Source organism: Physeter macrocephalus, chromosome 5 (assembly GCF_002837175.3).
Source record: "Physeter macrocephalus isolate SW-GA chromosome 5, ASM283717v5, whole genome shotgun sequence".
In the NCBI taxonomy this organism is placed as follows: Eukaryota; Metazoa; Chordata; class Mammalia; order Artiodactyla; family Physeteridae; genus Physeter; species Physeter macrocephalus.
Genome location: NC_041218.1, coordinates 78,707,354 through 78,722,108, shown reverse-complemented (window position 1 = coordinate 78,722,108; position 14,755 = coordinate 78,707,354). Strand labels below are relative to the sequence as shown.

The following is a 14,755-nucleotide window of genomic DNA, read 5'->3' as shown; positions in this document are numbered from 1 at the left end:
AATACTCTACTCCAAAATAACCACTATCTACGTTTGTTTTTTTCTGTGCTTGCCTTTTTTTTTTTTTTTTTTGCGGTATGCGGGCGTCTCACTGTTGTGGCCTCTAAACTTAACTACTTGAGTTTTGAGTCTTTTATGTCCCAGTTTTTCAATTATTTATGTGCTAAAGCAAATGAAAAGTGCAAAAAATAACATTACTTTTTTTGTTTATACAAGTAATACGTGGTCGTTTTTGAAAATTTGGAAAATGCTGGAAGGGATTCAATAAAAATACTCTACTTCAAAATAACCACTATCTACGTTTGTTTTTTTCTGTGCTTGCCTTTTTTTTTTTTTTTTTTGCGGTATGCGGGCGTCTCACTGTTGTGGCCTCTCCCGTTGCGGAGCACAGGCTCTGGACGCGCAGGCCCAACAGCCATGGCTCATGGGCCCAGCCACTCGGCGGCATGTGGGATCCTCCCGGACCGGGGCACAAACCCATGTCCCCTGCATCGGCAGGCGAACTCTCAACCACTGCGCCACCAGAGAAGCCCTGTGCTTGCCTATTTTAAAAAATTTTATTGAAATAGAGTTGATTTACAATGGTGTGTTAGTTTCAGGTGTACAGCAGAGTAATTCAGTTATACATATACATGTATGTATTTTTCAAATTCTTTTCTCATATAGGTTATTATGGAATATTGAGTATAGTTCCCTGTGCTATACAAGTAGGTCCTTGTTGGTTATTTATTTTATATATAGTAGTATGTACATTTTAAAAGCAGACTAATTTATCCCTCCCATCCTTTCCCCTTTGGCAACCATAAGTTTGTTTTCTATGTCTGTGAGTCTGTTTCTGTTTTGTGAATAAGTTCCTTTGTATCAGTTTTAAATTAGATTCCACATTTGAGTGATATCATAATGGTATTTGTCTTTCTCTGACTTACTTCACTTAGTATAATAATCTCTAGGTCCATCCATGTTGCTGCAAATGGCATTATTTTGTTCTCTTTTATGGCTGAGTAGCATTCCATTGTATATATGTACCACATCTTCTTTATCCATTTGTCTGTCAGTGGACATTTAGGTTGCTTCCATACCCTGGCTATAGTAAATGGTGCTGCAATGAACACTGGGGTGCATGTATACTTTCAGACCATGTTTTTCTCCAGATATATGCCCAGGAGTGGGATTGCTGGGTCATATGGTAGTTCTATTTTTAGTTTTTTAAGGAACCTCCATACTGTTCTCCATAATGGTTGTACCAATTTACATTCCCACCAACAGTGTAGGAGAGTTCCATTTTCTCCACACCCTCTCCAGCATTTATTATTTATTTGTAGACTTTTTCTTTAAATAAATAAATAAAATTTTATTTATTTTATTTATTTATTTATTTATGGATGGCTGTGTTGGGTCTTTGTTGCTGCATGCAGGCTTTCTCTAGTTGTGGGAAGCAGGGGCTACTCTTCCTTGCGGTGCACGGGCTTCTCATTGCGGCGGCTTCTGTTGTTGCAGAGCATGGGCTCTAGGTGCACAGGCTTCAGTAGTTGTGGCACGGGCTCAGTTGCTCTGCAGCATGTGGGATCTTCCAGGACCAGGGATCCAACCCATGTCGCCTGCATTGGCAGGTGGATTCTTAATCACTGTGCGACCAGGGACGTCCCTGTTGACTTTTTGATGATGGCCATTCTGACCAGTGTGAGGTGGTACCTCACTGTAGTTTTGATTTGCATTTCTCCATTAATTAGTGATGTGGAGCATCTTTTCATGTGCTTGTTGGCCATCTGTATGTCTTCTTTGGAGAAATAACTATTTAGGTCTTCTGCCCATTTCTTGATTGGGTTTTTTTTTTTCCCCCTGGATATTGAGCTGTATGAGCTGTTTGTGTGTTTATCTATTTTTTTCATGGTTGACTGCACAAAGTTCTATTTTATAAATTAAATGGGACATGAGGTAGGAGGCCATACCTTTTCACTTTCAGTATCCAGAGCTGATGTAGCTTCATCCAACAGTAGGATTTGGGGCTGTCGGATGAGGGCTCGGGCAATAGCTATCCTCTGTTTTTGACCTCCTGAAAGCTGAGTCCCCTTATCTCCCACTCTTGTTTCATATTTCTGCAAGTTAGCCATTAATAAAGTTAATAAAGTTCTAGCTCAGAAAAATTCTAATGACATATTGAATAAACTTCTTAACACTTGACCTTTCTGATCATAAGAAAAAATTTCTTAGAATCACTAAAAAGTTTCTGTAACAACTACCAAGTTGTCTATTTAATTTTAACAGGACATTCATTTTCAAAATCAAACTAGAAAATTAATGACCTTAGTTTTCAATGGTATGCTGCAACAAATTCTCCAGTTCCTACCGTTACCAAAATGTCAGTTGATCTGCTATCACTGGAGTCCTAAAGTGGTTACATGTTAATGTTTAAGGTATAACATTTTAAATTTGAAATATTCACATGACCCACATGGAGCCCAGTGACCCACATGGAGCCTTTTTTAAACTCATTCATTCACTTAAATATTTCCCAGCTACCTATTATGCCAGAACTGTGGGAAGTATAAAAATGAATTTGTCTCTGTTCTTACACTTAAGGAATATATAATCATCAAGAGAAAAAAATACACATCACTCAATATAAGATCAAGTTACTAGTCACTGTGAAAATTGTTTCACTGAACTCTTCGTTTTCAAATTCACATTGATTTCACTGCAATTTGGCTATAGTCATAGCTGCTATAATGAGGTAATAAATAGGGGGTGTTGGGGACCATGGAAATTGGAGAGTACAGGTCCTCTCCAAAGAAATAAAACACTAAAGAAAAACAACCTTATACCAAAATTAACTCAAAATGGAGTGTGAAATTAAAAGTAAAATGTAAAACCATAAATTTAGAAAATAAACAGTGGAGAAAAATCTTCAGGACCAAGGGCTAGGCAAAGAGTTCTCAGACTTGACATCAAAAGCACAGTCTGTAAAAGGAAAAAATGAATTGGACCTCATCAAAATTAAAAACCGAAGCTCTGAAAAAGACCGTGTTAAAAGGATGAAAAAATAAGCTACAAACTGGGATAAAATATTTGCAAACTACATTTCCAACACAGGACTAGTAACATGAATATATAAAAATCTGTCAAAACTCAACAGTAAAAAATAATCCAATTAGAAAATGGGCAAAAGACATGAAAAGACAGACATTTCACCAAAGAGGAAATATAGATGGCAAATAACTATATAAAAAATTGTTCAACATCCTCTGCCATTAGGAAACGCAAATTAAAACCACAGTAAGATATCACTATACACCTATCAGGATGGTAGAAAAAATAGTGGCAACAGTAAATGCTGGCAAAGATTCAGAGCAACTGTATCCCTCCTACTTGCTGGTGGGAAAATGAAATGGCAGAGCCACCTTGGAAAACAGTTTAGCGGTTTCTTATAAAGTTAAACAAGCAATTAGCATATGGTCTAGCAACTGTGCTCCTGGGCATTTATCGCAGAGAAATAAAAATTTAGGGTCACACTAAAACCTGTACACAAGTATTTATAGCGGCTTTACTCTTAATAGCCCAAACGGAAACAACCTAGATGTGCTTCAACAGGTGACTAGTTAAAAAAGCTGAGGACCATATGGTAGCTCTATTTTTACATTTTGTAAGGAACCTCCATACTGTTCTCCATAGTGGCTGTACCAATCTACATTGCCACCAACAGTGCAAGAGGGTTCCCTTTTCTCTACAAAACAGAGTTACAGATGTAGAAAATAAATTTACGGTTGCCAGCGGGTAAGGGGGGGGATAAATTGGGAGATTGGGATTGACACATACACACTACTATATATAAAATCGATAACTAATTAGGACCTACTGTATAGCACAGGGAACTCTACTCAGTACTCTGTAATGGTCTATATGGGAAAAGAATCTAAAAGAGTGGATAAATCTATATGTATAAGTGATTCACTTTGCTGTACACCAGAAACTAACACAGCATTGTAAATCAACTATACCCCAATAAAAATGTAAAAAGCTGCGGGCCATCCAGACCATGGATCCATCCAACTCAGCAGTGAAAAGGCATGAACTACAGTTATACACAACAGCTTCAGGGAATTATGCTGAGGGAAAAAGCTAATCTCACAAGGTTATATACTGTACATATGTTTACATAACATTCTTAAAGTATAAGATTACAGAAATGGAGAACAGTTAGTGGTTGCCAGGGGTCGTGGGGAGTAAGGGCAGGGAAGAGGTGTGTGTGGCTATAAAAGGGCAACATGAGGAATCTGGTGATGAAAACGTTCCATATCTTGACGGGTAGTGGATACATGAGTCTACACACGCAATACAATTGCATAGAACTACAAACGTGTACAAATGCAGACAAGTATAATAAAACTGGGGAAGTCTGAGCAAGATCAGTGGATTGTATCAAAATTAGTATTGTGGTTGCAATACCCTACCCTATTAGTTTTGCAAGATGTCACTGGAGGAAACTGGGTCAAGGGTACACAAGATCTCTGTATTCCTTACAACTGCACATGAATCTATAATTATCTCAAAATAAAATGTTTAATTAAAAAAGAAAGTACCGGGCTTCCCTGGTGGCGCAGTGGTTGCGAGTCCGCCTGCCGATGCAGGGGACACGGGTTCATGCCCCGGTCTGGGAAGATCCCACACGCTGCGGAGCGGCTGGGCCCGTGAGCCATGGCCGTTGAGCCTGCACGTCCGGAGCCTGTGCTCCACAACGGGAGAGGCCACAGCAGTGAGAGGCCCGCGTACCGCAAAAAAAAAAAAAAAAAAAAAAAAGAAAGTACCATAAGGAAGAAAGCAAACATGGCTACAGTATGAACACAGCCCTCAACCACCAGTTTGAGGTGACTTAACATCACCTCGTTTGCTTCTCAGGACATTTGTACGAGGTAGACACCACGCCTAATTTTCTCATTTACCAGTAAGGAAACTTGGTATCATGGACTTCAGTGTCTTGTCCAAGGTCACAGTGCTAGTACAGAGGCAAGTTCTGTTACAAGACCTTGAATTATAACTTTGGGAACTGCTGGAGGAAGAAAACAGTTTGCAGTTGATTCTGCTGTCAGTCTAGGAAGCTACCAGTTCACTTACTTTGGGTAAGGTCTCGATGAAAGGATGGATGTTGGCTGCTTTGGCAGCACTCACAATTTCAGGCATCTTTACAGACCGGCTGTTGTCTCCATAGGCAATGTTGTCAGCAATGCTGCAGTCAAACAGGATGGGCTCCTGGGACACAATTCCGAGTTGGGCTCTGAGCCACTGGATGTTGAGCTTCTTTGCTTCTTGACCATCTAGGAGCTGAAAACCAAAGTCCACAAACTATAAGAAGGACTTAAAAACAAAAAACAACTAAATAGTAAGTTACTAGGAGGACTGTTGCCCGTGGGCATCAGCAGTTTGTGAAATACCAACCCTCACAACCTGCAAGCTCTTACACTGCTGGAGGCCAACACAGCCAACAAAATGATTTTTTTTTTTTATGTTGACTAGGCCATCCCTTTCTTGTTCTACCTGGAAAAATGGTGGCACGTTTGGCCCCGTCTTTCCACATTACTTTCTTTGTTCCTACCTGCCCTCATCCAGGCAAGCGTACTGTCCTCTGCCTTTAACAAGTATGCAGTTAGGTGTCCTGCTCATATCTGCTGTCGCCTAAACAACTGCAACCTTTCACCTTGACTGTATCCCCCTCCTCCGGGCACACCAGGAAAAAAAGCAGATCAGCAGCATGGCCCCAGATTTTGAAAGTTGGTTATCTCCTTTCCTACCTCTACCTCTCTTTCACTTGAGAACTACCAGCCTTCAACTTCCCCCATTTCTCTTTTTGATAGCACTGAGGACAAGAGTTCAATGGAAAGTGGACAAGCTCAAAGGGCGGTATCTTTATCTTTGGAAAACTGTCTTTGTTGATGGTGGTTTTGATTATTTTTTTGTTTGCTGTAAGCAGGAGGCATGATGTTTCTACAGGAGCCTTGTGATGTGCTAACTGAGAATACAGCTTCCAACAACGCAAAGGGCATGGTGAAGAAATACAAGTCAAACAGTCTTGCCCTCTAGAGAAAGAAATTCCCACTGTAGTATTAGCACAGCACACCTACAGAGTATCGTTGAGCTGGTTTGCCCATATTCATACCTTCAGAGTAATTGTAACAGTGGAAGCATAAGATTTTCCCCAAAGAAACAACAAGGTTTAACATTCTGGTGACTGTCTAAATGGGGGTGGGCTTCCTGGGCTAGGTCAGTGGGTACCATCCCAAGGTAATGGGAAATGCAGCCATTATCGGTAAGAGCCAAGTCTCCACTCATGGAAGAGGGCCAGGGGCTAGATACCACAACATCAGTGCTGAAAGCCAAATATGAGAGGGCTGGAGTACGGGTTAGAGAGAGATGGCAAGGCAGGAGGAGGAGGGGAGGGAGTCTACTCAGAACTCTGGCAGGACTGTGCGGCTTACCTTTATAACCCAGGAAGCGAGTGAGTGTTCACGCAGGAGGCTCCAGCTGGCTCAAAAGGCCCAGGGCAGGGCACAGATCAACTTCATACTCAGTACTTTCTGAACTACACTCAATTTCTGATGTTCTACCCTATTGTCCCCATATATTTGTCTGACTATGGGTGCCACCTTGGGGTTTATAGAATGTGGTCATCGGATCAGTTAGGATTATAGGTCTTGTCGTTTTTTCCATTATGGGAATATTGGTTTAGCCACTTGAAATACTGCCTTAAATCAAGTTACTAATTTAAGAAAGTGTGCTCACCACTGTTCCAGCCAAGGGGTCGTAGAATCGCTCCAGGAGCTGGACCACCGTGCTTTTCCCACAGCCGCTGCTGCCCACCAGGGCCAGCGTCTGGCCCTTCTTCACCTCGAGGCTCAGCCCCTGAAGCACGGGCACGTTTGGCCGCGTGGGATAGTTGAACACGACTTCATTAAGTGTCACATTTCCTTCAAACTTATCCTAAAAAATAGGTATTTTTATGTTGCGATTGTAATTGGTCTGATAACGACTGGAATAAAAAGTATAATTTCAAGGGCTTCCCTGGTGGCGCAGTGGTTAACAATCTGCCTGCCAATGCAGGGGACGTGGGTTCGAGCCCTGGTCCGGGAAGATCCCACATGCCGCGGAGCTACTGCGCCCGTGTGCCACAACTACTGAGCCCGTGAGCCGCAACTAATGAAGCCCATGCACCTAGAGCCTGTGCTCTGCAACACGAGAAGCCACCGCAATGAGAAGCCCGCGCACTGCAACGAAGAGTAGCTCCTGCTCACCGCAACTAGAGAAAGCCTGCGTGCGGCAATGAGGACCCAGTGCAGCCAAAAATAAATTAAAAAAAAAAAGTATAATTTCAAGGAAGCTTTACCAAACACTATAGCAGAGAAACATACAATTCATATTCAGTACAGGTACTGGCACCAGTTAGTATTGGTAGCAAGTTGTTATATAAAATGAAGATGGGAGCCGGGGGTACAGGTTAAAGAGAGTCATATTACAGAGTTGTTAACTAAACTCAAAATTTCTGGTTCATTGAAGACAAATATTTAGTTTTCCCAACTGATGATTTTGCGGCTGGAGCCAAGTCCATGGCCCAAGGCTCAGAGGCTTGGGGATTTAGAGCAGTTTCTACCTGCCACCTCAGTGGACAGCCCTTGCCTGCAGCCCTGGTGGCCACTTTATCTCCCTCACTGGGCACAGCTATTTTCTCAGAACAGGAAATACCTGGTGAAGTTCCAAAACGGTTGTGTTAAGTCCCCATCACTTTACCCACGCTGCTTCGCCTGCATTAAAACGTGCAGCGGCTTGTGTTATGCAAGGAACACAAAGAACACTGAGATCTAAGTTTGGGGATAGTAAAGGATTATTCCTCCTACCCTGAATAAAGTGGCCTTCTCACCAGTCGTAACGCTGCGACAACAACATGCGATGAAAGCCAAATTGCTAACGCAGTTACACACACGGCTAAGGGCACATACCTTCCATGCAGAAATGACTCACAATTTTCATGGAAGTTATTCAGTTCTAGTACATCTGGATTTGAGGGTTTACTTTTGATGTGCTCATCCTTGCAACCCCCTATGAAATTTGAAAATGCCAGGAAAGTTGGCCAAATATTATTAGCCTTGTAACTATCACAAAGCCAGTGAAGTGAATGTCAGTGTAATCACTACACATTTATCCTGTGGCTGCGACTGCCAACTAAAAATTGCCGCTTGCCATCTGCCTCTACAAGGACAAAGTCACAAACTGCGGCACGACGGCCCCTGAAAGGAGTTCGGGGTGGAGATCAGGAATGAGGCACTCTGTGCTCTGGGAAAAACTGGCAGAACAGGCCTTCAGATAGTTAGCCATTTTCAGGAGAAAATTTTATGAACCCAATTTCTTCCATCTTCTCGTACCTAGAAAAGCACCACAACCGTTACTGGGGGCATCTGCTCCTTGTGACCAGTAGCAAGGCTCTGCCAAAATGCGTGCTTGACTGCACGTGCCCCCTTCACTAAAATCCTATGGAACTCTGACCTTCCCCCTCCCTCTTAGGAGCAGTTTCTCTGAGCTCTCTGAGCTGCTGTCCCCCGGGCTGCAGTCCTCATTTTGCCCCGAATAAAATTTAACTCACAACTCTCACGTCATGCCTTTTTTTTTTCGGTCGACATGGTCTAGCAGCAGACAGCAAACCTTTAGGGAAAAATTAACAAAGTGCTGATCAGACAGCAGAGAACTCACAGGCCTCAGGCCTTCCTCACTGTGGCTGTCAATCAAAGGTTGTCTTTCAAACAGGCTGAATAAGTGCGCTGCAGACAGCTTGGCTTTAGCATAGTCTGGAGCAAAGGAACTCGCGTGGCCTAGAGCCACGGCGCCCAGCACGATCGCTGAAAACACCCTAGATGGGAGAAGAAATTTAAACATTAATTTATATAATTTAGCCCCGAGATGTCTCAAAGCCCAAAGGCTTACTGCTGGCCAGTACAGATGTTTTCACTCCCTTACTCATCCCCCTTCTCCCTCCCCCACACATCGCTAGAAAATTCCAGGACCAAAGGAGACGGGGAGGGGAGGCGGCACCCGCTGCCTGAGGGTTTCCTTTTTTCTACTGCCTTCTGGCTTCCTTAGGGAGCTTCTCATTTCCTAGATTTCATGTAACTTTGTAAAGCTCTCCTCTCTCAGGAAGCGTCTGCTAACAGAATCTTGAGTTGTGATCTCAGGTAATTCTAGTAACAAGCCACATACCCCGTTTAGACTTGAGGGAACTGAAGCTCTGGGGGCTGAAGGGACTTGATCAGTACCAGACAAGGAGCGAGGTTTCCTCCTGACTTTACAGCCCTGATCTCCAGAGTGTGGTTTCTTCTGCAGCCCCGCACAAACAATAATCATCGTCACCGTGGTTAAAGAATTCTTACTGAGCAAAATAAGCCTTTACTACAAATAGCTTTTCTCTTACAAGTAAAATAACTATTGCTATGACCCTGAAAAAACAGTTAAGCTAAAGGTCTATTCTCCAATTAAAAGAATGGATATGGATTATAACTTCTAGGAGGAACTAAAGATTCTTGAGATTTACACCTCCACAAAGCTATTTACTTCTGGCACCAGAGCTCCCTAGAGAGAGGGGAGGGTAGGAAAATCTCTAATAGAGAACTTTAAACAATTTCCCCCAAACTTCTAAATCTAAGATTTTGGGGGGGAAACTTTTTTTTTTTTTTTTTTTTTTTGGTCTCTTTGAGCTACACTCAAATAAGAGAGACCAAAGTTCCACAAGTTTGAAAAACTTAAATAAATTCCATGCACTGAATATTTTCTGCTTTGCTTCTGTATCCCTGATACAGACCAGATAAATAATTCTGGATCGGGTGTCAGGGCATTTGGCTCCTTGTTTTGTAATTTAATACATTATTTTTTAAATTCTTTTTTTAAAATTCAAGTATAGTTGATTTACAATGCTGTATTAATTACTGCTGTGCAGCAAAGTGTAAATCTAAGGTATTAAAATGTATTTTAAGTACACGGGGGTGGGGGAAATGGTGGGTAGAGTAAGGCTCTCCCTTAAATATTTGATGAGGTTAATTATCAAAAATCAAATTTTAGAAGAGTGATGAACAACTCACATGTAGCTAGCTGCCTAGCTTTCCTGTACAGCCTGTAATGCAGCTTTAGTATGAAAGATTTTAAAAGCTATCTTCCAATTATCCAGAATTTAACATTTTAATGAGAAAAACAAAACAGTTTTTAAAAGCAGGGCCAATTTTTTCATTGGTATTTTTCTAGACAATGAATGTCTCCAAGTGGTAATTCCCAGCTGGCTATTTCCATCTGTCCCTTCAAAACCACTTTCTACTCTCCCATCTCTATCTTATACCATCCTCCTCTATGCCTGACAGGCTGACCTTCAGGGTCTTCATCGAAAGGTTTTCTGGTCCTCTGGCTCCTGATGGGGTTTGGCAAGGAAAAGCATAGCAGGGAAGGAGGCTGGAGGAGTGGGACCAGGCCGTCTGTTGTGCTGGTCTCTTTCCTGTTGGAGAGTTGTGGTGCTGAGGTCCTTCCACCAAAGACCACAGAAGGCCCCTGCGCTGGCTTCTGAAAATCTTTCCCTCCTCTTGCCCTTTAGGCTTAAGTAAGGTCTTAGTGGTGCCTAGCTGGGCACTGCTGACCTTAATACTTCTCACACCTTTATAAACAGACCCTTTAGCAAACTGTCCTCCATTACCCCATCTGCAGGGCCATTTGTTCCCTGCTGGGATCCTGATTGATGCAAAGATATATATTCTTTTTTCATGGTTATTTTAATTTTGGATGAAAACAAAAGTACAGCTTTTAAACACTTTCACTCTGTCCGTCTTGACCCTGGGCTTTTTTTTTTTTAAGTTGTTTGCTACTTTTTAAAAATCACCCCATCAGAGCAGAAATACACCCAAGTGATCTTAAAAGAATGGCTTCTCTTTGGCAAGACTAGACTGCAACCTAATTGAATGTATTTAGCATATTTTGAAAGATCATTGGTTAGCCTTGGAAACCAAGAAAATAGGAAAGGCTAAGAGGCAAAAGTTGGCAGGGTCATCCCAGGGCTGGTTAGGGAACAGTGTTTACCAGACGTCAGTCAAGTGTTCCCATCCCACTGTCAAGGCCATATTTGGTTGCCCGTAGATAGTAAGCTATTATAACCTCTGTTTTGGGTCCCTGGTCGCCAGCAGTTTTCTAATTATGATTTATCTCTGCATTGAGAACATTTGCTGTCCTCCTGTCCTTCTATGTATTACTGAAATTCTGGTTTATGATCATTTTCATGAGCTTGGTTGATTTTAGTCCACTCGGATAATGAAACTGTCCTTGGAGTACCGACAACATTCGATTTCTGGGGTAGATTCAACTCTCTGACTTCATCATAAAACAAGTTAGTTTTTCGGTCTACTCCAAACCTTTGCATAGACCTATTGAAACTTTATTATGGAATAATCTCAATAAATTAAAAGTTACTTACAGAATAACATCTCTGAAGTGCATATGTCCATTCACAATGAGATAGGCACCAAACCGAAAACAACCAGCATGGGAAAAATACATAAATGCTTGTGAAATACTAAAAGTAATTCCATAGATGTGTGCTTTCCGCACAGAATTCCTGAAAAGCAAATCAGTATATCTGTAACCATTATCTTCAACCTCTCTTAGCACTGGCTTGTACAAAGAGCACAGCTTCTAAGTCTAGTCAACCTGTGTTTAAATTCTGCCCCCAGTTGTAATTAATTTAAGTGACTTAACCTCTCTACGCATCCGTTTTCTGGCTTGTAAGAGGGGGATAACCAGTATGATACAAAATTGTTTTGAGATCTAAACAGACAATACAAATGTCTAGCACAGTACCTAGCTCAGAGTGGTTGCTCAAATGATAGTTGCTGTCATTATTACACAGGAATATCTGGGAACTCAAACATGATTGTTGTTATCAAAAATAAAGGATGTCAAAGTTAGGACTAAAGTTTGAATGGTCTAAATTCAGTTGTCTAATATTATTATCTTGTCTTCTGTGATGAGTTATAGTCTCTCATATCAAAGTTCACATTTCAGATTCAGAAAAGTAGGGACACCGAGGTTTATCTAGACACACATCAGAAGTTCTTCCCGGAGCTAGATCCCACCATCCCCAACACAATTTGTTTTGAACCATTTCTAATTAGACCTCTTGCTGTCCTCTATTAGTTTAGCTACTTTATTTTACTTTATTATTCTAAATCCTCCAGAAGAACATTAATTTATTTATTTTCAGATTAGAAGGCAGGAACTTGGCAAGAGGAAAAATTTAAAGTATTACTGATCTGGATACTTTAACTCCTGCGCTGTGAGCATGGTGTTACAATACTTAATGTTACAGAACAATTTACAATGCTACTGACAGATATATGTCAGACATCAAATGACCAGAAAAATGTAATAGCTGCATGAAGTATACATAACTAGGAAGGTGGATACACTGAGAAATTCAGTTATCCCTGTTCAAATATGTAAGTGTTCAAAACCATTGTTCTAGTCTACGAAGTTGTAATTCAAATTGTGTTCAGTTTTGTTAGTGTTAAAACATATTCATTTATAAGGACAGGCCCTGGTTGGAAACAAGTGGCAAACAGGTGCTGGAGGTTTGTCGAATTGCTCAAGAATAAACCAATGAAATACGCTCTGTGTCTTTGTTTTCAGAGTAGGACAGATCTGGTCCTCACCCAGAGAACAAAGGAAACACTTTAACCCAACAACAAATCTCATCTTTGGCTCAGTCTACACAATGCAAAGAAAATAAAGGTTTGAGCAATTCCCTAAAAGAATGTTCATCCTGAATCACCAGTTGGGTTGCTTACATCGCCTGCAGTGGTGAACAAATACTTGTGCAGCCCTCTGTACCTTTTAGCTCTTAGAGACCCGATCTTACTATTTTTTATAAGAGATGTAAAAATCCAATCCTGCGGTCCAGTTGCATCAAAAAGTTACTTATTTTCACTGAGATAATTATTGAAAAAAATGTCAGCCTTACAATCATATCATTGTTTGCAGCAGGAACAAAAATTGGAATCAATAATTCAGCCTAGGCAAACACTAGGTTCTTAATAACAATCATATGCTCATTACCTGTAAGCTCCATACAATTTTTCAACATACATTGATTCAAATTTTCTTTCCTGGGTCAAGGACACAACTGTCCTAATATTTTCTATTGCCTCTGTTGCAATCTGTAATGTAGAACAGATCATGATTAGAAGTGGGGCTTTTACTTCTGAAATAATAAAAATATATATATGAGCCTTAGGGTTCTGTCAAAAGAAGCCCGAAGGTTATGTTGACAGGTTTTCAATTCCTTTAAAATTTGGAAAGCAAAGGCATAATGTGTTGAAGCTTCAAGACAAGCTCCATGAAAAAACTGAAAAAAAAAAAAAAAATCTTTATTTTTTATTTATTTATGGCTGCGTTCAGTCTTTGTTGCTGCGTGCAGGCTTTTCTCTAGTTGCGGCAAGTGGGGGCTACTCTTCTTTGTGGTGCGCGGGCTTTTCATTGCAGTGGCTTCTCTTGTTGCAGAGCATGGGCTCTAGGCGTGCGGGCTTCAGTAGTTGTGGCACACGGGCTCAGTAGTTGTGGCTCGCGGGCTCTAGAGCACAGGCTCAGTAGTTGTGGCGCACGGGCTTAGTTGCTCCGCGGCATGTGGGATCTTCCCGGACCAGGGCTCGAACCCATGTCCCCTGAATTGGCAGGCGGATTCTTAACCACTGTGCCACCAGGGAAGCCCAAAACTGGCAATCTTAAAAGCACCTCTGGTTGTGCTAAATATGGTGGCAAGTCTTCCTATGCCCTATGCTGGGAGACAGACCAGCTTAGGGCAAGAATGGTGGCCCAGGCACCAGAAGCCTGATTCTATTCCTAGCCCTGCCACCAGGCAGTTACTTGACTGGCTGTAGTCAAACCCCTTTGTGGCTTTGCTTTCTTCATAGGGTAGTAGCTTAGAAGAGAGAATCAGGCTGATTTCTACGGGCCTCCTGAGGGTGCCAATCATTTCTTCCCTAAAGCATACCGCTTCTTAGAAAAAAATGTTTACCCACATTTGAGAACATCCCAGCTGTAAACATCAGGACCCTGCCTTAAATTCCTGATGAAACCGAGGACAGACACCTGACACATTTAGGCCTCTCGGATTCAGTTTCCTGGACTTGGAGGCAACTGTGTGTCCTGGGAGGGGCCTGCAGATTCAGAGGTTAAGGTCACCAGGGTATGTGTAGGAAGCTGGTCTGAATATTCAGCGACTGAGGAACAGAACAAACGTGTAGACAGACTCTGAGACAGTGCGCTTATGGCTCTAAGAGAGGAGCTGCTGGGGACACTGCAGTTGCCACAAGCCATCTGTATTCCCCACACTTCCATGTGTCCTTACATCAAACCCCTTTTACCCAAACCAGCCAGAGCAGTTTTCTGACAGCCAAATCACCCCTGACTAACGTTAATTGTCTGTGATGTGGCTATTTAGTCTAAATCACAGTTTGGCAGTTGATTCATCTAAACCAAGGAGCATAAGACAAAAACCCAAAATGAAATCTTATCAGCTTGGAGACTTTTATCTTAGTTCTCAGCTTTTGTAACCAGATGAAAGCAAGATATTTAATACCTTAAGCTAAATAGACATATCTTTATTGTATATATTTTTTAATATTTAATTATTTTGGCTGCGCCAGGTTTTAGTTGTGGCACACGGGATCTTTGTTGGGGCATGCGGGATCTTTAG

The 14,755-nt window shown here is 41.6% G+C and overlaps 1 protein-coding gene across 1 annotated transcript in view; it reads right to left on the bottom strand.

Moving 5' to 3' along the window:
• LOC102983763 (phosphatidylcholine translocator ABCB4) overlaps nt 1–14,755 on the bottom strand; it is a 77,883-nt gene that overhangs the window by 5,174 nt on the left and 57,954 nt on the right. The window contains exons 22-27 of the mRNA XM_028490120.1: nt 13,117–13,217; nt 11,480–11,620; nt 8,731–8,887; nt 6,772–6,969; nt 5,110–5,337; nt 1,950–2,096 (exon numbers count right to left, since the gene is read on the bottom strand). Of these exons, the coding sequence (XP_028345921.1) occupies nt 1,950–2,096; nt 5,110–5,337; nt 6,772–6,969; nt 8,731–8,887; nt 11,480–11,620; nt 13,117–13,217 (972 nt within the window). The remainder of the gene's footprint in view (nt 1–1,949; nt 2,097–5,109; nt 5,338–6,771; nt 6,970–8,730; nt 8,888–11,479; nt 11,621–13,116; nt 13,218–14,755) is intronic.